The 22,088-nt window shown below is 44.6% G+C and overlaps 1 protein-coding gene across 13 annotated transcripts in view; it reads left to right on the top strand.

Moving 5' to 3' along the window:
* Positions 1–4,102: 4,102 nt before the first annotated feature.
* The window catches only part of tpm1 (tropomyosin 1 (alpha)), a 45,834-nt gene continuing 27,848 nt past the window's right edge, over positions 4,103–22,088 (top strand). Inside the window, exons 1-4 of one of the 13 annotated variants that reach the window (XM_059945970.1) lie at positions 4,128–4,578; positions 4,875–5,000; positions 5,158–5,283; positions 18,652–18,785. In XM_059945970.1, coding sequence (XP_059801953.1) covers positions 4,465–4,578; positions 4,875–5,000; positions 5,158–5,283; positions 18,652–18,785 — 500 coding nt within the window. In that variant the 5' untranslated portion in view covers positions 4,128–4,464. Of the gene's footprint in view, positions 4,579–4,874; positions 5,001–5,157; positions 5,284–12,559; positions 12,794–18,651; positions 18,786–22,088 lie in introns of those variants that run through there. The other 12 variants (XM_059945971.1, XM_059945974.1, XM_059945975.1 and 9 more) reach the window with 12 other exon arrangements.

The following is a 22,088-nucleotide window of genomic DNA, read 5'->3' as shown; positions in this document are numbered from 1 at the left end:
GACGAGATTGCTGGGGCCTTGACCAGTACCTTTGTGACCTCTCTAGGCTCAGGTGAGGCCCCAGAGGACTGGCAAGTGGCTAATATTGTACCTCTATTTAAGAAGGGACAAGGGAAAATCCTGGACCAGTGAGTCTCCCATCAGTTGTAGGGATTTGCTGGAGGAATTCCTTAGGGATAGGATATATGAGCAATTGGAAATCCATGGCTTAATTAAGGAGAGCCAGCATAGCTTTGTGAATGGAAAATCTTGTCTTACTAACAATATTTTGACAAGGTGACAAGAGAGATTGATGAGGGTAGGGCAGTGGATGTTGTCTACATGGATTTCAGTTCACCCTTCCATTATAGATCAAGCTTATTCAGCTTGGAAAACTAAGGGATTACTAAGATTTTCTGATTTATTTTTAGATAATTGTTTCATGTCTTTTGAACAATTATCCAACAGATATAACTTGCCGAGATTTCATTTTTTTAGATATTTACAGATTAGACATTTTTTAAGTTCTGTACTCTCTACGTTTCCAAATTTTGTGCCTTCAGATACTTTGGAGAGTTTATTTGAATTAGACCCTTTTCAAAAAGGGCTTATTTCAAAACTTTATAATATAATTATGAAGATACGTTCAGAGCCCCTTTATAAGACTAAACAGGATTGGGAAAGAGAGCTTAGTTTTAGTATTTCTAGTGAGAATTGGGATAGAATTCTTCAATTAGTTAATACATCATCGTTATGTGCCAAACATTCACTAATACAATTTAAGGTTGTACATAGGGCCCATATGTCCAAGGATAAATTAGCTCATTTTTACTCTCATATAAGTCCTATTTGTGATAGATGTCATTCTGAAATTGCGTCTTTAACTCACATGTTTTGGTCGTGTTCATTTTTGGAGAAATATTGGAAAGATATTTTTGATATTATATCTGCGGTTTTGAATATTGATTTACAACCTCATCCTATTACCGCAATTTTTGGTTTACCAATGTTAGATTCACAGCATTTATCTTCTTCAGCCCGTCGAATGATTGAATTTCTAACTTTGATGGCTAGAAGATCTATATTGTTGAATTGGAAAGAAATTGATCCTCCCACTGTATTTAATTGGTTCTCTCAAACTATGTTATGTTTAAATTTAGAAAAAATTAGAAGTGGTACTTTTGAGACTTCTATTAAATTTGAAAAGTTATGGAGACCATTTATTCAACATTTTCATATGATGTAATATGACCCTTTGCCAAGTACATTTGATTTCCCAGCTTTTAGCTTATGTATTTTGAGAGGACCGGAAGTGACGGCATTGATGAATACTTATTTTTGTGAGATATTATAAACAGCCCACTTTTTTTTTCCTTCTCTTTTGTTTGTTTTTTTTTTCTTTTATATTACTTATTAGCTATAGTTATTAGATTAGATTAGTTAGTTCTGCATTATATAAATTTTTTTTTGTTTTTTTTCTTTCTTTTTTCTGTTTTTTTTATATTATACATTATGAAATATTTAGATTTACTATGTCCATACATATATCTTATGGCTTATGTCTTGGTAAACTCATTTATATTGTAACTATTATGTATGTATTTTTTTCATATGTAATGGAATATGTATGTTGGTAATTTCTTTATCAATGTATCATCTGTATTCTGTCCATATTATTAATATTAATAAAAAGATTTAGAAAGAAAAGAAAGAAAAAAGGATTTCAGTAAGGTGTTTGACAAAGTCCCTTGGGGGAGGCTATTCCAGAAAATTAGGATCCATGGAATAGGGGGTGCACAGCAAGTTGGCTGTTTGAATTCAGAATTAGCTTGCGCTTAGAAGACAGGGGATTATGGTCGAATGGATTTATTCCAGCTGGAGGTCTGTAGTTAGTGGATTTCCACAGGGATCTGTGCTGGGACCTCTGCTGTATAAATGACCTGGATGAAAATGTAGACGGGTGGGATAGTGAGTTTGCGGCTGACACCAAGATTGATGGAGTGTGGATAGTGTAGAAGACTGGCAAAGAATACAAAGATATGGGCAGAGAAATGGCAGATGGAGTTTAACCCAAAGAAGTGTGAAGTGTTGCAACTTGGAAGGGTAAATGCAAGGAGACAGTACACTGTAAAGGACAAGGTCCTTAACAGTGTTGCTGAGCAGAGAGATCTTGGGATCCAAGTCCGTTGCTCCATGAAGGTAGCTCCACAGGTCAATAGGGTGGTTAAGAAGGCTTATGGAATGATTGATTTTATGAATCAAGTCACTGAGTTCAACTGCCAAGAGGTTATCTTGCAACCTTCTGGAACTCTGGTTTGGCCACATCGGGAGTGTTGCATGCAGTTCTGGTCACCCCACTGTAGGAAGGATGTTGAGGCTTTGGAGAGGGGGCAGAAGAGGTTTACCAGGATGCTGCCTTGTTTAGAGGGCGTGTGCTATCAGGAGAGGCTGGATAAACCTGGGCTGTTTTCTTTGGAGCAGCAGAGGCTGCTGGGAGACCTGATAGAGGTTTACAAGATTATGAGAGGCATAGATAGAACAGAGAGTGAGTATCTTTTTTCCCCAGGGTAGAAATTTCTAGTACCAGAGGGCATGCATTGAAGATAAGATGGGGTAGGTTCAGTGGGGCTGTGAGGGGCAAGATTTTTTACTCAGAGAGTGGTGGATGCCTGGAATGCGCTGCCTGGCACGGTGGTAGAGGTGAATACATCAGAGGCTTTAAGAGACATTTGGATAGGCACATGGATGTGAGGAAGATGGAGGAGTGTGGACATTGTGAAGGTAGCAGGATTAATGTTTGGGGTTTCTTTGATTCAATTTTTGGCTGGTTCAGCACAACATTGTGGGCTGAAGGGCCTGTTCCTGTGCTGTACTGTCTGATGTTCTATGTGGTTCTATGACAGGCAGGTGGATGGGGGAGGTGTAGAGGGGCAAACAGGACTAGCTCTGGTGGGAATCTGGTTTGGCATGAACCAGCTAGACCAAAGGGCCTACTTCCATGTTGTATGACTCTATGACTCCACAACCCCACTGTAGCCTTGCTATGACTCATAGACAACTTGTAACATCTGTGATGGAATTACTTTATTTTACTATTTAAACAGGATTCTGAATTAAACCAACCACTCAGAGAATACTCATAAACTAGCATCAATAACGGATCTTTCTGCGCCAATCTCTCCCCCCCCCACCCCGCTGTGATTCTCTATTGCCTGTAAATTACACATTAACGTTTATATAATTTGTATCTGTACTATCATACAGATGTCTTTAAACTTTCTGCTGTGACGTTCTGCTTAGGTGTTCAATATTCCATATCATAATCACGTTAGGATGGGGTTTTGCTACACTCTGAAGGTAACCACGATGGGAACTGTGTCCGTGAGGGTTATGGTGCACATTTTTGTAAGGTTTCCCAACTAAGAATATGTGGAGTCTTCATATTGTGAAATAAATGCAGAAAATTCTGACAGGTATTCTCAATAAGCTGGGTTGGGGTATTAAAGGTTAATCAGAGATGCTGGAATTTGGAGTTAGTGTTCCATTCAGATCAGAGTAGGCTAGAGGGGCCGAGTGGACCACTTCTATTCCTAATACCCACTGATGAGGCAGCAGCCATGGAGAGAGAAACAGGGTTAACATTTCAGTTTCATGTCTCAGATAATAACCAAAGGTCCATGGATCTCTGAATATCCCAAGAAACTGAATCTCCACAGACCCTCCCTGGGAAGACATTTTCTCTCGAACACCAATTCTTTTTCAATCTCAGCGCCCAAAGACACGTTCTCCTACTTTTGTAGCACAGTGGATGGCATCACTCATTCAGCAGAGACCCTTCTGCCATCCCTAACCCGATCGATCCCTGTATTTCTAGGAGAACCCCGCCCCCACCATGATCATCCCAATGTCCGGTCCGGTGGAGTGACTCCTAAACCTTCCCTTTGGCAATACCCTTCCTCTCCCTCGGCGGGGAAACGCCCCAACTCTACCCCGGTGTCTCCCCTCCTGCCGAGAGACTGCCCGTCCTCGTCCCCGTTCCCGTTCCGATGGCGGATTCCTGAACCCTCTCAGACTGGGGAGACGTCCTATCGCTATCCCAGTTCCTGTCCCAGGAGGCTGAAGCGGGGAGGGAATGTGCTGACTGCGAGCGGGAGCCCATGGCCGGCTCCCCATATACGGTGATGGTTTTGGTCAGGGCTCCCGGCAACAAATCAGCTGGCGGATGCAGGAGCGAGATTGCCATAGGGTAGGGCAGGCTGCGACTGCTTCCAAAAAAGTATTAAATGTCCTGAGGAATTCAATCAGCCCCCCCGCCCCCCTACGAAGGAGATATTTCTGAGGCCAGAAGAGATCTGGTGCACTTCTGCCGAGCTCCGAGACCGGCATCGGCTCTCTGTCTGTCTCTCCCCCCTCTCAGCACCTTCTCGCCAGTGTCCCCTCGCTCTTCTCTCTTCCCTCAGCAAAGCACCGCCACACACACCAATCATGGATGCCATTAAGAAAAAGATGCAGATGTTGAAGCTGGACAAGGAGAATGCCTTGGACCGCGCCGAGCAAGCAGAGGCAGACAAGAAGGCAGCCGAGGACCGAAGCAAGCAGGTTGGGGAGGAAGGAGCGCGACTCCCGAGCGGGGGCAGACAGTTAACGTTCCCGTTAGGCGGGCAAACTTCATTCGTGGGATTCTGTTGCTGGGTTTAAAATCGATAGTCGCGTGTTTGGTTAGGCTAAAGCAGTTTTGTCGTCGTTTTACAAGGTTGCTGGCCAGTAACATGTTTAAATTATCGGTGGCGTGAGAGCAGGGGGTTAAATCGGCTGTAAATCCCGAGGGCGGCGGGGTCTGGGTGTAAAGTTAACGGTGACGATGAGTGTTTAACCTCTGCATCAATTGTGCATAGTTTGAGGAGGAGTCCATCCAACTCGAGAAGCAGTTGCGAACGGTGGAGGATGAGCGGGATAAGTTTTTGGAAGAATTCAACAAGGCGGAGGAGCGGCAGCAGGCGGCGGAGGAGAACGCCGCGAAGGTATTTGAGCGGTCGGACGCTTCCTAACGTGTGTCTGCTTCTCTCTCCTCTCTCCATCTCTCTCTCTATGTATCTCACTGCCTGTCGCGCACACGGCTGGCCACACTGCCTGTCTCTGTCTCTGCACTACTCTCTGCCTGCGTGACGCGCTCTGAAGCTGGAGGACGAGCTGGTGTCGCTGCAGAAGAAGCTGAAGCAGACTGAGGACGAGCTCGACAAGTACTCGGAAGCTCTGAAAGATGCTCAGGAGAAACTGGACCTGGCTGAGAAGAAAGCCACCGATGTGAGTATGCAGAGCGCTCGGTCACCCTCTCTCTCCGCGGGTCCGCTCACCATCCTGTGCATGAGCAGCCTCTAAAATCACAGCAGGTGCTATAGTACTCCTTTTGCCTCTCACCATGCAGCAGAACCTAAAAATAATCCTTCCCCCCCCCCCCCCCGAGCTCAGTATGCAAGGAGCGGGCAGGGGTGTAAATATAGCGCAGCGCTTTATATGGCGTTGAGCTATTTGTGTCATCCGGGTTTGGGCCAGCCAAGGTGAGACCCTCTCTCGTCGTCACGTCAGGTTGATTGACGTGTTTGACCCCCCCCCCACCCCCCGTCACTCAGTGTCAGGCCTCAGGTATGGAAATAGGAGGGCAGGGGTCTGCCTGATGGAGGTCAACGACCCGTTCTCCCGCCCAGCACGGACACCGGCCTGTAACATGAGTGCAGATCACGTTGGTGCAGCACACTCCTTAAAAGGAAAAGTATGCGGACTATTCCGAATACCACTTGTAGCCGTGGCATTCGGGAGCGTGTGAAGGAGTAGAGAGGCGGACAGGACGGAGTGATCAGGGACATCAGGCTTCAGCAAGTGTAAATCCTCCTCTCATTTTGAAGGCATTTGCACCACGCTAAACACTTCTGACTGTGTAGGAAGTCCAACCCAGGCTCCCGAGCTGGTAATCCCTCAGACACAGAGTCCCCTGGGCAACGTTTAGGTTCGAATATTTTCAAAGAAAATTCCTAACTAGTTCAGGGACTCTCTCAGACACGATCACAGCCCGAGCAGATAACACTGGAAAATGTTAACAGATGAGAGTCGGACAGTTTCTGCGCCGGGACAGTTTATATCTCGGCGACCTCCCTTTGCTGTGTCTGGCCAGCAGTCTCGAAGGCCCCGTGTGTCCTGGGAGTGGCGGGGGACAGAGTCACCTTCTCACTTCTTTGACCATTGCACCCCCTCCTCCCGCACAGCCGGTATTAGACCGTGTGCCAGAACCATGTTGGAAGTCAGTCAGCCATGAAAATACAGACTGATCCTCCTAATCCCCGGCAGGCTGCGGCCAAATCCCCCTAACCCCTTCCTGACTTGGGACAGGCAAATCAGCGTTGGCGGCAGTCCAGTCCTGGGTGTACTCTCCACAATGCTTAGTGGTGGTGGCCTGACAGCACGGAGATGCGGCGGAGACAGCCTCAGGATAGTTCAAAATCCCTTTTTAATAGTTGAATCCTCACTCCTCACCGTCTGACCCCTGGGCACCTGGACAGAGCCCACAGTCTGACTCCTGGGGCCCCTGGACAGAGGTCAGATTGTGAACCCAAGGGCCCCCTACAGTTATACTGACCCCCCCCCCCCCAGCTCTGGCACAGAGAGTTCAGTATGACCCCTGAGAAATAGCATAAATCTAAATTTAACCACTAAGGATCTGGACATAAATCATAACCTGTTTCCTGGGCCAGAGAGATAGCAATAAGCTTCCTGAAACTCTTTTCAGAAAGATTTGACACCTTTTAAAAAAATCTTCTCCCTTAAAAATCTCAATCAGATACCCATTTAAATGTGGATAAATTCCTGAAGAAGTACTTAGACTTGTTTTTCATTGGCTAAGGCATAAGGACAGTGTGGTCAAACCACAAAACCAAAAACATGTTCATACTTTGCACAGTTGTAGTTACTACACAGATTGGCACTAGAGAGAAAACCTTGTTGTGAAGGGCAGAGTTGGTAACAGTTAAAAAGTAGACCTTACTCTGGTTGGGTGGCCTTCAGGACAAAGAAGGGGTAGAAAATTCTGGGAGAGCCCTAGAGCATGAAGAGGACCAAGCATGTGCCCCTAGTGAGACGGTCAGTATTAGAGAGAGCAGGATGGTGGCCGTTACCTAACTGGTGGATTCGAGAGATGGGAAAACGTGTCCTTCAGCCAAAGTGTGTTGCTATCTGCAACTCACTACCTGATAGGGTTATGGAAGCACAGCGCCCCAGCACCTCTCCTTCAGACCTATAAACCAAGATCTGGGAAGTGGGATTCCTATGTACCCGTAAGACCCTGAGACAGAGAACAGGATGGTTTCTGTGCAGAATGAGGCCATTTGGTTCTTCAAGTTTATTTTGGTTCTACCTAAGAGCAACCCAGCTTGTCCCTCTCCAAAAAAACTGTGCAACTTCTTTCTGGCTCTATATTGAACTCGGTGATTTAATCTGGTTCCATTACTGACCTGGCGTGTACATTCCAGACTCTTAATCACTTGCTTTGTCAGAAAAAAAAAGGGTTTCTTTTAACATGGAGTATTGTATTCAGTTCTGGGCGCCCTCCCACAGGTCGAGGCTTTGGAGAGGGTGCAAAAGAGGGTTTGAGGGGGGTAGTTACCAAGATGCTGTCTGGATTTCAGGGTGTGTACTCTTAAGAGCGGGTGCAGAAACTTGGGTTGTTTTGTCCGGAGCAGAGGAGGCTGAAGGAGGCCTCATGCAAGGCATGGATGGACTGGACATCGGGTATGTCTTTGTCAGGATTGAAATGTGTCACCCTTTTAAGCCATGAGGACATGCATTTAAGGTGAGGGGGGTAAGTTCAAAGGAGATATTCAGTGCAAGTTTCTGCACAGAGCAGTGGGTGCCTGGAATGCCCGAGATGATAGTGGAGGCAACTATGTTAGAGGCATTTTAAGGGCTCTTAGATAGGCACGTGGACTTGCAGAGAAAGGAAAGATATGCATGTTATGTATGGAGAAGAGATTAGTTAGGTGGTTAATTACCAGGTTAATAAGTTCAGCACAGCACAGTGTACTAAAGGACCTGTTCCAGCGCTGTTTTGTTCTTTGGTCACAATCAGCTTCATTCTAAATCCCTTGTTTCTCCTCCCTTCTGCCTTTGTGACCCAGTTTCTCACAATCTACTCTGTTCTTACCCTTCAATGATATCATCACAACTTGATCTTTTCCAAGGAATACAACCTCAATTTCACCAGTCTACCCATATGCTGAGGCACTGGAGACGGCAGATGCTGGAATCTGGAGATTCCCTCCTCCACCCCCCCCCCCCCCCATCCGGACAGATGCTGGAGAAACTCAACAGGTCAAGCAGCATCTATGGTGTGGTGTTGGTGGGAGAGATCACTGTTAGCACTCCTCCCAAAATGTCAACAATTCCTTTCCCGCCATAGATGCTGGTTAACCCACTGTGTTCCTCCAGCAGATTGTTTTGTATCAGGTCACAGCCTGCTGAGTTACATGTTGGACTCTTCATGTCCAGATTCTTTGTAGAGAAGCTTCAATGAATAGTACTGGCTCTTAAAGTTCTCATTCCACGGATACTCTCTGATCTGCTCGATATTTCCAAAACTCCTGTTTATATAGCAGATTTTTAGCACCAGCATCTCTCTTCTTAAAATTTTTATTGTTTACATAACTGGATGCACTTCTTCCTAATGTGGTGCAGCTAATAGAGCCACTGACTTGCAGCTCCAGTGAGCCAGATGCGTTGGGTGCTGTCTGTGGGAGGTTTGTGAATTTTCCCCGTGACAGTATCAGTCTCTCCTCGGTAAATCGGTTTCCTCTCTCCTCGGAGATGTGCAGTTTGGTAGCTGAGTGGTAGAATCTGGGGGAATAAAGTAGCATGCGCAAAGATTAGGTGTGCATGGACTCTGTGGGTCAGAAGGCCTGCTTTCCGCTATATCAATTTCTTTATGGACTCGTTCTACAACATTTGCATCGTTTCTTAAGTATGGCACTCACAACTAGACACAACTCCTTAGCTGCAGCTGAGCCAGTATTTTATAAAAGTTCACCATGACTTTCTCACAGTGATACTTGCTCTCTGCGTGCTGCAAATGCCCTGCGACCTCTGTTTAGTGTAACTGCTTTCTCAACCAGGCATTTCAATGAATTGTGCAAACGTCCTTGTACCCATTTTAAATTGTGCCCTCTTCTTCACATGACTGCTTCTCATTCTTCCTACCAAAATGTAATACTTTATCTGAAACTAACTCTGTAATCCAGCATTTTGTTTATCATTTTCCAGCAGAACATTTTCAGAAAGGGTACTTTCTGAAAAGGGGTAACTTGTGGGGACTTGAATCAATTTCAGCACGCCAGCCTCTCCTTTTCAATAGTTTGGGAATACCAAACCAACTGTGCAATGTGTTCAATGTAAAATTCTCACAACCTCCCTAAACCAGTGCAGAGTCCTGTCCAGTACTGAATTAATTTAACTTTTTTTAATGTAGGAACTTGGTGCTCTAGTTTCTTCCCATGTCACAGGGATTGGCAGATTTTTAGGTTGCTTATCATCTGCAAGTTGCACCTCATGTGTGGGTCAGTGGGGGCTTGAGAGAGTTAATAAAAGTGTGAGAAAAAATGGGTTTGTGTGCTTGAAGGTTAGTGCAGGATTGGTGGATTGAAGGGCCTATTTCTGTCTCTCGATCTCTTTCTCTCTCTCTCCGTGACTCCAGCTTCATTGTCAAAATGCAAATTGTTAAGAAACATTAATCCCTGCTGTGGGTTTTCGGTAGCCAGTTCCCTAAACTGTGGGCTGAACTTGTGCTGTGAATTTTTTCGTTGTAACTTCTAACCAGCTCAAAGCCAACTGAATTGTACTAACTATTGTAGGAAATGTAGGTGTTAATTACTGGGTGGCAAGCTGTACAGTTGTGTGATTATAATATTGTCTAAGGGCTACACCTCATGTACTCTATTTTTGTGAATAGTTATAACTCCAAACATTTTTATTCACAGAGTCATAGACTTATAGAGCACAAAATCAGACCTTTCAGCCCAGTTTGTCCCTGATGACCAAGATGCCTATTTATGCTAATCCAATTTGGTTGCACTTGGCCCATAACCTTCTGTCTGTGTACCCATCCATGTGTCTCTTAAAGATTGTAATTGTACCCACTTCTACGACTTCCTCTGGCAGCTCATTCCAAATACCCTCCATTCTCTGTGTGAAAAATATACCCTTAGGTACCCGTATGGCCATAAGACATAGGAGCATAATTAGGCCATTCAGCCCATCGAGTCTTCCCTGCCACTCTATTATTCCTCTCAACCCCGTTCTCCTGCCTTTTCCCTGTAACCTTGACACTTTGACTAATGAAGGAACTATCAACTTGCACTTTAAATATATTCAATGACTTGGCATCCACAGTTGTCTGTGGCAATGAATTCCAAACTGCTCACAATACTCCAGGTGTGGCTGACCAATGTCCTATAAAACTTCAACATCACATCTTTGCTCTTATATTCCAGTCCTCCCAAAATGAATGCTAACATTCATTTGTCTTCCTCACCACCCACTCAACCTGCAAATGAACCTTTAGGGAATCCTGCACAAGGGCTCCCAAGTCCCTTTACACTTCCCTACACTATATTTGCCCATTCTTCCAAATTGTCTGAGTCCTTCTGCAAACTCCCTGCTTCCTAAACAGTATCTGCCCTTCCACTTATCTCCGTATCATCTGAAAACTCGGCCACAAAGCCATCAATTTCAGCATCCAAATCACTGACATATAAGATGAAAAGAATCAGTCCCAACACAGTGGAACATCACCAGTCACCGGCAGCCAACCAAAACAGGCTGTCTTTATTCCCACTCTTTCCCTCCTGCCAGTCTATCCGTACCCAGGAATGATGTGGGCTTTTATGTTTTATGACCTCTAACTCATTCTTCAATCAGTGCCCTCTAGTTTTAGACTCCTCTACTTTGAGAAATATCCTGATTTTGTAATCCTACTCCTCTCATAATTTTATAAACCTTTATAATGTTGTCCCTCTGAGGAAAGCAGTCTCAGCCTATCCAGCCTCACCTTGTAACTCAACCCATCCAGTCTCAGTATTGTTTCTATACATTTTTTCCGGCTAATACATATCCTTCCAAGGGTGCAATGACCAGAACTGTGCAGAATATTCTGAGCAATGATCTGTACAATGTTAACACGAGCACCCATCTCCTACGTGAGCAGTAGCTGTTACAGCCATTTGGGGAACTGAATGAAATTTGCTGTCTTAAAATTTATGTGCAAAAAAGTTTTTTTTCCCATGTGAAATGAAAGCTGGAGCTGTGATCGGAGCCTCTGGTTTAATCACCCTACATTTTTATTGGCAAATGAAGGCAGATGTCCCTGATCATGATTGGCTATCAGAATCAGGTTTATTATCACTGACCTATGGCAGCAAGATTGCTGTTTTCCAGCAGACACAACATAAACTTCGCTGTAAATGGCAAAAATAGACAGTGCGAAAGAAGAATGAGGTCATTTTCATGGGTTGTTCAGAAATCTGATTGCTGGTCTTCAGGCTTCTGTACCTCCTCCCATATCCACCTGAACTCACACTTTGAAGGAATCCTAGGACTTGTACACAAGATCCCTCTGCTCCTGTCATTCATTGCATATGTTCTGCTTATATTTGCCCTGCCAAAGTGCATTAAATCACATTCCACCAGTCACTACTCCCGCCAATTTTACTAGTTGTTGATGTGGTCTGAGACTATGCTCAGAATCAATCTCTCACCCATTTGAAGCCTAATAATCCGGTGTCTTGTACTGTATATCGGTTTGAAGCTGCATTTGTCAAAACTGTGAATTTGTGGAATTATTCACATGGGAATAGGGCCAAACTCACTAGAAATCTGATTTTTTTTCCTGGTGATTTTTGTGCCACTTCATTATTTGTCTGAGTTTGTTTAGAGTGCAGTACTTCCTACGATATGGCTTGCAAAAGAAAACCACAGAAAACCTCTGATAATCCGCCACTGCCTCACACAAAATCGGATGGTTCGGCACCGGGCAGTGTGCTGCTTTGTGATTAAAACACCCACCCAGTCAGTCACCTGTAAGTTTATTATCAAAGTGTATCACTTTTCCTTTGGAAGTATAACATCCGACGCTATCTCCCTTGACTCGGTGCCAGGGTGATGTCGACAACCCATTCACACCGCAGTGCCCGACGAGACATTCACGGTCGGGGCTGGATTGTGAAAATCCGGCAGGTTGAAAGCCTGAGGCGGCTGGAGAACTCCCGGGCAGTGGCGAAGGGGAACAAAGGTGTCCGGGGTGTCCCTCAGATTTTCCCCGGAACTTGAACAACAGGGGCACGAACCGGTGGGGAGGGTGCTGCAGAAGGCTAACACAGATTTTTAATTTCAAAGCGCGACGGCTGAGTACCGGAGGGCTGCACCTGGAATCGTTGCCTTTCACAATGCAGACCCCCCGCTTATTTTGAGAATTTCTCGCCCGTTCTCCCTTCTCCGCCCTATTGCATTCCCTCGGCGGGCGGGAGCGGGTTAAACGCTGGGTTACTTCCGGTCCTAAGTGCGTTTGAATCAGGGAGTGGAGAGGCCGGTTCGCGAACCTGCGGCGGCTGGCTATGGTGTAAGGTGCAGGGGCGGGGGCGGAACGATGATGGCCAGCGCGATGTCGGTGGATGCCGTCAGGAGGAAGATCAGGAGCCTGCAAGACCAGGCAGATGTGGCGGAGGAGAAGGCAGCGAGGCTGCAGAGGGAGGTGCAGATGGAGCGGCAGTGCCGAGAGCAAGTGAGGGCCGGTCACCCTGAGTAGGGAAGGGGTGGGTGGAGGGAGGGAGGAGAGGAGGAAGGTGGGGGTGGGGGGGGGGTGAAAAGAGTTAAGGGAAGGGAGAGGGAGGTGAGGCCGGTGTCCTGATTCACCTGGTCTCATCGCCTGAGGAGGTGAAACCATTGAAGATTGAATCGGGATCCTTTGGTTGTCAGAGCCTCCCTACCCTAGGCTGTAAATGGAAGCTGGCGACGCAGCCTTTCCACTTATTTTAAACTGAGTCCCACTTCTGGATTGACATTTGTCTCGCTTAACTATATGTTTACCTTTGCCATGTTCTCTAATTTTTGTAAGCCTGCCTTTCCCCCTTGTACTTGAGAGTCCGGAAGCTCCGTTTAATTTGATCACGGTGGTGTGCAGTTTAATTACTGCATTGGGTTCATTCAGAGGTTAAACCCCTATTTTGTGTATTTTAGCGCATATTTATGCTTTTGATCTGGAGCCCGTTCCGGGAATTATTTTGGAGATGAAACTGTAGTTCACTTCTGACGAATGGGCCACAAGACATCTTTGATGTGTTGTGCGGTATGGCGTTCGGAGATGACCGGTTTGATTTAATTTGCTCTCCTTACTTGAAGCAAGTCTGAAGGGGCGGTACAAAGAACCTTTAAATAAATTCGCTCCTGCACTGTTTTGCTAAAGGATTGCTAATCAGTCCAACAAGAGCTTATCTTGACATCACATGTGAGTGCAATGCCCTTCTTTGGAAAATCAGACGAATTTTACTGCTGAGAGTGGAATATAAACAGGGCCTGTACTTAATGCAAGCTGTCTGCCAAGATTCTTGACAATCTGTGTTTGTTCCTCTCTGCTGACAGGTGAGGAGTTTTTGTTTTATGCAGGGAAACACTTGCCTCCATTGAAAACGTGAGGCAGAGGTGGAAAGATTGCACTGATTGCTTGTAGGGAGAACTGTGTGCTGCTTTGGTTTGTGCCCAGCGAAGGGTTTCTGAGATAAGGAAGTTGTTCTTTAAGGTGCGGAGGCAAGATTGGTTCATATTATTGGGGATGATCTCACTGAGAGCAAGGAATTGAGGCCTGTGGGAACTGCCACAAAGGAGGAGAGGCCGGCATAAATTACCCATGATCGCATTGGCGGGGCAGACTTGGGGGCCTGCTCCTCCTCCGGCTTTCTTGCTTTTGTGACATGTCCGACATTTATCAAGGGGTTTGCGGTATGAATGCTGAAGCTGTTTCTTCAGTCGCGGAGCCTGTGACTGTTCAGTGGCGTGAGCGTTCCAAGCTGAAGGAGGTTTTGCACACTCTCGGGATCAGGTGGACAGGGAGACCCGAGGCGTGGGATTTGCGACGGTCCTGTAGAAGGGCCACGGGGCCTACGCTTGCTAAGTTCGAGCATTCGTGAACCCTTTACACTTTTTTCAAAGAGAATCAAAAGGCGAAGTTGTTTTTTTTCTTATTGCTGTATGTTTGCATGGTAACTACATTGTGCGATCATGTAGAGTAGCAAATTGTTTACCAGGTGGATATTTAGGCTGGTGTTTGTTTCATTCATATTTTGTAACCTCACTGGGGAAGGTCGCTCGATGTTCCTGACTCAGACAACCACGTCAGTCCCATTTTCCCCACTGATTTCCTTGCAATTTATTCAAAGCTGAAGTACATTTATTATTAAAGGACATGTATGTTACCATATACTATGGATTCTGGTTAATTGGGACACTTAAGTACCTGTACATTTTGGCACAAGTAAGCCAAAATTAGCTGAAGTAGTTAAAGAGATACAAAAAAAGACAAGCTACTGTTTAATTGGGTAACAAAATTATGTATTTAAATGAAATACAGAACAAGTTAGAGCAGTACCAATACTACTATTGTACTATAAAACTGTGTATTCGGTTTCTTGTATTTATCGACAAAGGACTTTGTCCATTGTACTGTGCCGTGTTCTTTAGACTGACTTAGTGAACAAAATCAGCCCAGACACCGAGTGTAGATAATGGACTGCCTTCATTCAATGCTTTCAACAATTGCATCCTCCACATCTTCATTCTCATTGTAACGTTCAAGATGATTGCCAACACCTTCAAATTCTTCACAGTTCCTAACTTGCTGAAGTACTGAAATTCTGGCATCTGAATGCTTGAAACCACAACAAGCAAAACAGTTCTCAATTGTTTTAATGGTTATTTCTCGCCAACTATCAAAGACAAAAATCACTGCTTTTCAAACACGAACACATTCAACTGATGCTATTTAAAAACTGTTTGCTAAAGCACAGTGTACTGTCTAAGGACCACACAAATGCATGTGACTGATGCTAGAAGACAGCAGTCTTCTGTCCCGATTAAGCAGCATGGTGTCCCAAATAAACAAAGGGCATTTTCTCGATTAGTTTTTGTTCATTAAGAGTTGTCCCAAATAAGTGGCTGTCCCAATTAACTAATGGCCCAATTAACTGGAATCCACTGTGTTATCTGGAGATACATTTTCTTGTGGACATTTACAGGAAAATAAAGAAATGCAATAGAATTTATGAAAAACTAGTCATAAATTTAAAAATGATAAGTAAGCAGCAGAAGACAAACTGTAGAAATAAAAACATGTATACTGAGAACATGAGTTGTGGAGTCTTTGAAACTTGATCAGTGAAGTTACCAGCGGCTGATGGTTGAAGCGTAACAACTGTTCCTGAACCTGGTGGAGTGGGGACCGAAGCTCCAGTGCTTCCTGTGCAATGGCGGTAGCTAGAAGAGAGCGTGGCTAGATGGCGGGCATCCTTGATGATGGATGCAGCTTTCTCACGGCAGTGCTCTTTGTAAATGTGCTGAATGGTGGGGAGAGCCATGACTGTGATGGATTTGTGCCTCATGTCCTCCTTGCAGCCAAACCAAGGAAGTAATGTTGAACCGTGATGTCCATGCTCTTGTGTTCTACGGCCCAGCTGATGAAGGCAAGTCCCCGTATGCTGCCTCCTTTGCCATGACTGTTCGCTGTTGTGAAATGCCTTCCCGTCGTGCTGAGGATGATGGTCTTTTGATCTGTATCGTGCAATTATTAATCTTTATAGCTCCTTTTTAAAATAGAAGCCTATAGCTTGCCAGATTAAAATGATTTTATCAGTTGTATTGAAGGAAGGCTTTCTGCCAGTGCTTCTTTATCACGTGGTAATGTCGGGAAAGGGCATACAATTCATTGAAGCAAGTTGTAAACACCGTTTTGTTTAAAAAAAAACGTTTGTGGCTTTCTAAAGGCTTAAAAACTGGGAAAGAGGGTATCATGAAGAGCACTTCACAAAGAAAGGTTGGAACGTGGACACAGAAACACCCCTTCGGCTCACTTTATTCATGGACGTCATCACATACCAATGCATGATAATCCTATTTCTTGAGCACTCAACCTTTAGCCCTCTGTGTATTTCAGGTGCTCATCTAAATACCTAATGCATAATTGTTCTGAGAATTGTTCTTCCTCCCACTCTGAAATTCCCAACCCTGGACCTTAATCTCATTCCCTCTGGTTTATGGATACCTCTACGAAGGAGAATTGTTTTTCACTATCTGAGCCTCTCATTATTTTTCTGTATCGTAATCAGGTCTTCCAGTAGCCTCTTTTGCCCCAGAGAAAACCAACCACTCTCAGCTCCAGACAACATCCTAGCGAGTGTCCTCGGTGCCCTCTCTAGAACAACTGCACCCATCCTGTTTTGTTGTGACCAGACTGAGTGCAGTACTCCAGCTGTAATCTAACTAATATTTAATATAATTGTACTGTAACTTCACTGGTCTTGTGTTCTGTCCCATGCCAATTGAAACAAGTACCCTAAGCTCAAGAGATCTAATTCTTTCACTTTTTTCACAGGTACTGTTTGAACTGATGAATATTTCCAGCACTTTCTGTTTCCATTTCCGGCTGCGGAAGTTTCATTTTTTTGATGTCCGTTTACCGCGTGCCTTTTTAACTACCAGTGCTTCTGCCTTCAGAGGCCCTTGGATAAGTGTACCAAATTCCTCTGTTGCTGATTATTTTCCTCTTCGTCAGTAACTCTACTTGTTTTTGTCACTTGGGAAGTTACAAATCTTGTCTTCTACATTCACGTCCAAATTGTTAATGTGTATAACAAATAGCTAGGGTCCCGCCCGGCATTGGCTGTTGAGATAAACCACTGGTCACAGGCTTCCAATTGCAAAAAGTCATTCCTGACCGTCATTCCAAACAATGAGTCCTGCCGAAGGGTCTTTGCCCAAAACATCAACTGTACTTTTTTCTCCCCCATAGACGCTGCCTGGTCTGCTGAGTCCCTCTAGCATTTTGTGTGTGTGTGTTGCTTGGATTTCCAGCATCTGCAGATTCTCTCTTGTTCCTGACCATCACCCTCTGTCTTCTATCACTAAACCAGCTTTGAGTATATTTGGGCAACTTGCCCCTGGATTTCATGGGCTCTGACGTTTTCAACCAGTCTCCTATGTGAAGGCCTTTATTGAACTCCACATAGATTACCTCAACTGCATTGCCCTCAACAACACCCTTAGTCATCTCTTTGTAATTCAGTTAAATTTGTTAAACTGGTTGTTTTTGATTAATGCGTGCCTTTCCAAGTGCAGATTAATTCTGTCTCTGAGAATTTTTCCCCCCACTATGACTACCCTAGCTGGCTTGCCTCGCTGTTTGTTGGTATTGAGTTGTTGGAGGCAGAAGTGCTTGATCAGATTGTTGCCCAGAAACTTACCCTCTGTGACCTTAATGGAAATGGTTATGATCAGTTATGCAGTTTGATGGAATCAATTGTAATGCTATGGTTAAGGGGACAACCTAGGGGCTGAAAATGGGAGTGGGGGACATTCTCCTGCAGAAACAGAGCATCCTGAGGGTGCTGAGAATGTGGACCTCTCACCGACAGGGAGCGGTGGAGATTAATTGAGAGGAAGTTGGCCGAGTATCCAAGAGAAGGAAGGAAGAGAAGGCTACATGTGAGATGCAGAAAAATGAAAAGAGGCAGAGGAAGGAAGGGCAGGAAGGTTTGTTGGGAAGGAAGGGTCAGATCAATCTTAAGAGTAGGTGGAAGGGTTAGCACAATATTGTGGGCTGAAGGGCCTGTACTTTACTGTTCTATATTCTATAGACAGCAGTAGGGATCAAAGATGAAATATGTCCTATTTGTGAATCCTAAATAATGTAAGAGCTTTGTAAGTCAATGATTCAAACTATTCTTTACAGACATAGACTTTTTCTTTGCCTATGGATCATACTGTCTGCGAAAACTGCAGAATCAACGCAGGAGGAAGGTGTGATTTTATGGTGTGAAATCCTACAAGAGCAAAGTAGGATTTCAGGTTGAAATTAGGGTTTCACTCCAAAAGTTGATTATTTCTTTCACTCCACAAATGCTGTTCCCAGTGGGTTGTAGTTGCTGCAGATTTCAGTATCAGCTTGTGTCTCCTTGTCAGGGCAAACTTGGTGTTTGTAACTAGAAGTGAAAAGTTGCAAAGTTAATTCAGTCCTTCGATCTAAAACTTGACAGATAGTAATTCACTTTCTAGTGAAGTCTTTCTTGATAAAGCAAGTTTTAAAAAAAACAATATCACCTCCAAAGACAGATGAATTTGATGGCATGTGAGGCAGAATCAAAGTAAACATTTTTTCCCCTCAAAATGCAGGGTTACTCGGTTCCCTCATCCTACCTCCTTACATGGACAGTCGTAGCATTTATTCCAAGATGACAAGAGAACGAATGACATGCCAGTCAGTAGTGGACATTGTGTCTACGGTCCGATTGCTCTTCCAAGCACGTGGTCTTGGTATGAGCTGCCTCGCATTTGCCCTGGGCTTTGACTCTCTTGTTTCCCCACCCACCACCCTAGGCTGAAGCCGATGTCGCCTCTCTGAACAGACGCATCCAGCTGGTTGAGGAGGAGCTGGACAGGGCCCAGGAACGTTTGGCTACGGCTTTGCAGAAACTGGAGGAAGCTGAGAAGGCTGCAGATGAGAGTGAAAGGTGAGGAGTTTTATTACTGAATCAGAGCATGTAGCTGCTTCACCAGCAATTGCCAAGCTCATAACCATGTAAATATTAAATTGCTATAATGCCAGGTTCTAATTCTTGTTTTGTTTCTAGTTACCCATGTTTTTTAATAGTTATCTAGACGCGACAAAAAAGATAGGTTTTATTGGCCTATTTGTGTAAATGGCTGAAGTTTGAGTCCTTGTAAGTTCATGGTTTATGACTAAGTTCTGCTTTTTACCTGGTAATCAGGATTTTGGGTCTGTTTGTCCAGGTTGGCCTGTAGTGGGGACGGGATTTCCATCCTGAGCATTCTGTCTGCCTGGGATTTGATGTGGGGGATGGGGGAGCTCTGGCTGGAGAGTGCTTTCAATGCAAATGGCCATTGTGCAAAGCTTTTCCTCTCCATTTGCATTATCCAAATTAAACATGCGTGGTGTTGTGTTACATTGTGGGGCTTGTGCTGCAGTGTTACCTGACAGCTCCCAAAACCCATTCTCCACCCACCGGCGAGGTGGGCCAGGTCAAGACACGAGGATGGCTCTGTCGTGGGAGATGCAGAGGGAGGCCTTTTGGCTCCTCATTCCTTCATCAGTCAGGAAGGAGCGTGGGTCCGCATTGTTGCAGGTCGTGGCTTCTGCCAGCACACAACTTCATTGTTTCTCTGTAGCCCTGGCCCATTTAAAACTGGGAGTCATAGTGCTTTTGAGGCGGGGGGCATCGTTCCTCCTCTCCCCTTGAATGCTTATACCAGTCACTTCAAATCTGCTCCCCAGGCTCTGATCCCACTGCTCAGGAGAGAACTTTCCTTCCTGTTCCCTCCATTGAAATCAGGCCATTAGCCCCATCATGTTTATGTTGAGTAGCGAGTATACGTCCAAATTAACTCCTCCTTCCAGCGCTTAGCCCATTGCCACTTACACCTCGGCTCCAAGTGTTCATCCAGACACTTAAACGTTGTTCGTGTCTCTGCTCCACCACAGGGCAGTGCAGGTACTCGCCACTCTCTGGGTGAAGAAGGGCACCCTCAGATTCCAGCTTAAACTTCTTTCTCCTGACCCTACAAATCCTTTAGGTTTGATCCTCTCTAAGATGAAAGACTCCTGCAGCCTCCCCTGTCTATGCCACTCTAAATTTTACATGCCTCCATTAGCCTCCCACCCCAGGGAAGATCTGCCTCTCCTGCATAGCTGAAATGCTCCATCCCAAGCAACATCCTTGGGAATCTCTTTGGCACGCTCCCCATTGCGGTGGATGTTCTGGACTTGGATTTTTAGAAGGTCTTTGACATGGTGCACACAAGAAACTGCTTAAAAAGCTATGAGCCCATGGCATTACAAGAAAGACACACTCCCCTTCCTGTAGATTCGTGTATGTAATTATTGTCCGTTTGTGAATAACTGGGCTTAATGACTTTCATATTCTAAAGGCAGGATGACACAACCATGGTTGACAAAGGAAGTCAAAGCCAACAAAAAAGCAAAAAAGGGGGCATATTACAGAATTAGTGGGAAGTTAGAGGATTGGGGAGCCAACAGAAGGCAACTAAAAAAGCCGGAATGAGGGAAAAGATGAAATATGAAGGTAAGCTAGCCAATCATATCAAAGAGGGTGCCAAAAGTTTTTTTTCAGGTATATAAAGAGTAAAAGAGAGGCAAGAGTAGAATACAGACCGCTGGAAATAATGCTGGAGGGGTAGTAATAGGAGACAAGGAAATGGCAAACGAACTTAAAAAGTATTTTGCATCAGTGTTCACTGTGGAAAACACTAGCAGTCTGCCAGAAATTTGAGAGTGGGTGCAGTTTGCTATTACTAGGGAGAAGGTATTTTGGAAGCTGTAAGATCTCAAGGTAGATAAGTCACCTGGACTAGATGGTCAACACCCCTTGGTTCCGAAAGAGGTGGTTGAAGAGATTGTGAAGACACTAGTAATGATCCTTCAAGAATCACTATATTTTGGCATGGTTTCAGAAGACTGGAAATTTGCAAATGCCACTCCACTCTTCAAGTAGGGAGAGAGGCAGAAGAAATGAAATTGTAGCCCAGTTAGCCTGACCCCAGTAGTTGGGAAGGTGTTGGAGTTAATTGTTAAGGTTTTGGTGTACTTGGAGGCACATGGTAAACGGGCCAAAGTCAAAATCTTGCCTGACAGATCTGTCAGAATTATTTGAGGAAATAACGAGCAGGACAGACAAAGGAGAATCGGTGGATGTTGTGTTCTTGGATTTTTAGAAGGTCTTTGACAAGGTGCACATAAGAAACTGCTTAAAAAACTATGAGCCCATGGCATTACAGGAAAGATACTAGCATGGTAGAGCATTGGCTGATTGGCAGGAGGCAAACAGTCAGAATAAAGGGAACCTTTTCTGATTAGTTTCTGGTAGCCAGTGGTGTTCTGCAGGGATTGGTGGTGGGACCAATGTTTTATGTTATATGTTTTTTTATGTTATATTTTATATTTTTATGTTATATGTCAGTGATTTAGATGATGGAATTGATGGCTTTGTGGCCAAGCTTGAAGATAGATGGAGGGGCTGGTAGTGTTGAAAAAGTCGGGAGGCTGCAGAAGGACTTAGACAGATTGGAAGAATGGGCATAGAAGTGGCGATGGAATACAGTGTTGGAATGTGTTTGGTCATGCACTTTGGTAGAAGAAATGAAAGTGTAGATGGGGAGAAATTTCAAAAATCTGAAATGTACAGAGACTTTGAAGTCCCTAAAGTTTAACTTATAGGTTGCGTTGGTGGTGAGGAAAGCAAATGTAATGTTAGTATTCATTTTGGGAGGACTAGAACATATTAAAAAAACAAGGATGTAATGGTTAGGCCTTGTAAGGCACTGGTGAGGCATCACTTGGAATAATGTGAGCAGTTTTGGCCCCCTTACCTAAAAAAGTTTGTGCTGACCTTGGAGGGGGTTCAAAAAAGATTCACAAAAATGATTCTGTGAGTGAAAGGCTAATCGTATGAGAAGTGTTTGATGGCTCTGATGAATGTTGGAATATCGAAGAATCAGGAAGGAACTCATTGAAATCTATTGAATGTTGAAAGGCCTAGATAGAGTGGATGTGGAGAGGATGTTTCCTATAGTGGGGGAGTCTTATTTCAGCTATTCTTAAGTACATACATTTATGGCAGGGAGTACTTGTTTAACAAAATCAAAAGGATCATTGACGTACAGAGTTTTTTTGGGGCTGATGGTTTTCCAGTAACAAAATCATCTTCAACCCTTCTCATTTTTCTGCACCTTCATGGATTCCATGAGCTCTTGCTGATTAACGATATCCCATTTAGAGG

The sequence above is a fragment of the Hypanus sabinus genome, chromosome 21, assembly GCF_030144855.1.
Source record: "Hypanus sabinus isolate sHypSab1 chromosome 21, sHypSab1.hap1, whole genome shotgun sequence".
NCBI lineage: Eukaryota > Metazoa > Chordata > Chondrichthyes > Myliobatiformes > Dasyatidae > Hypanus > Hypanus sabinus.
The sequence above is the reverse complement of the archived record's forward strand: the minus strand, read 5'-3'. Positions and strand labels throughout refer to the sequence as shown.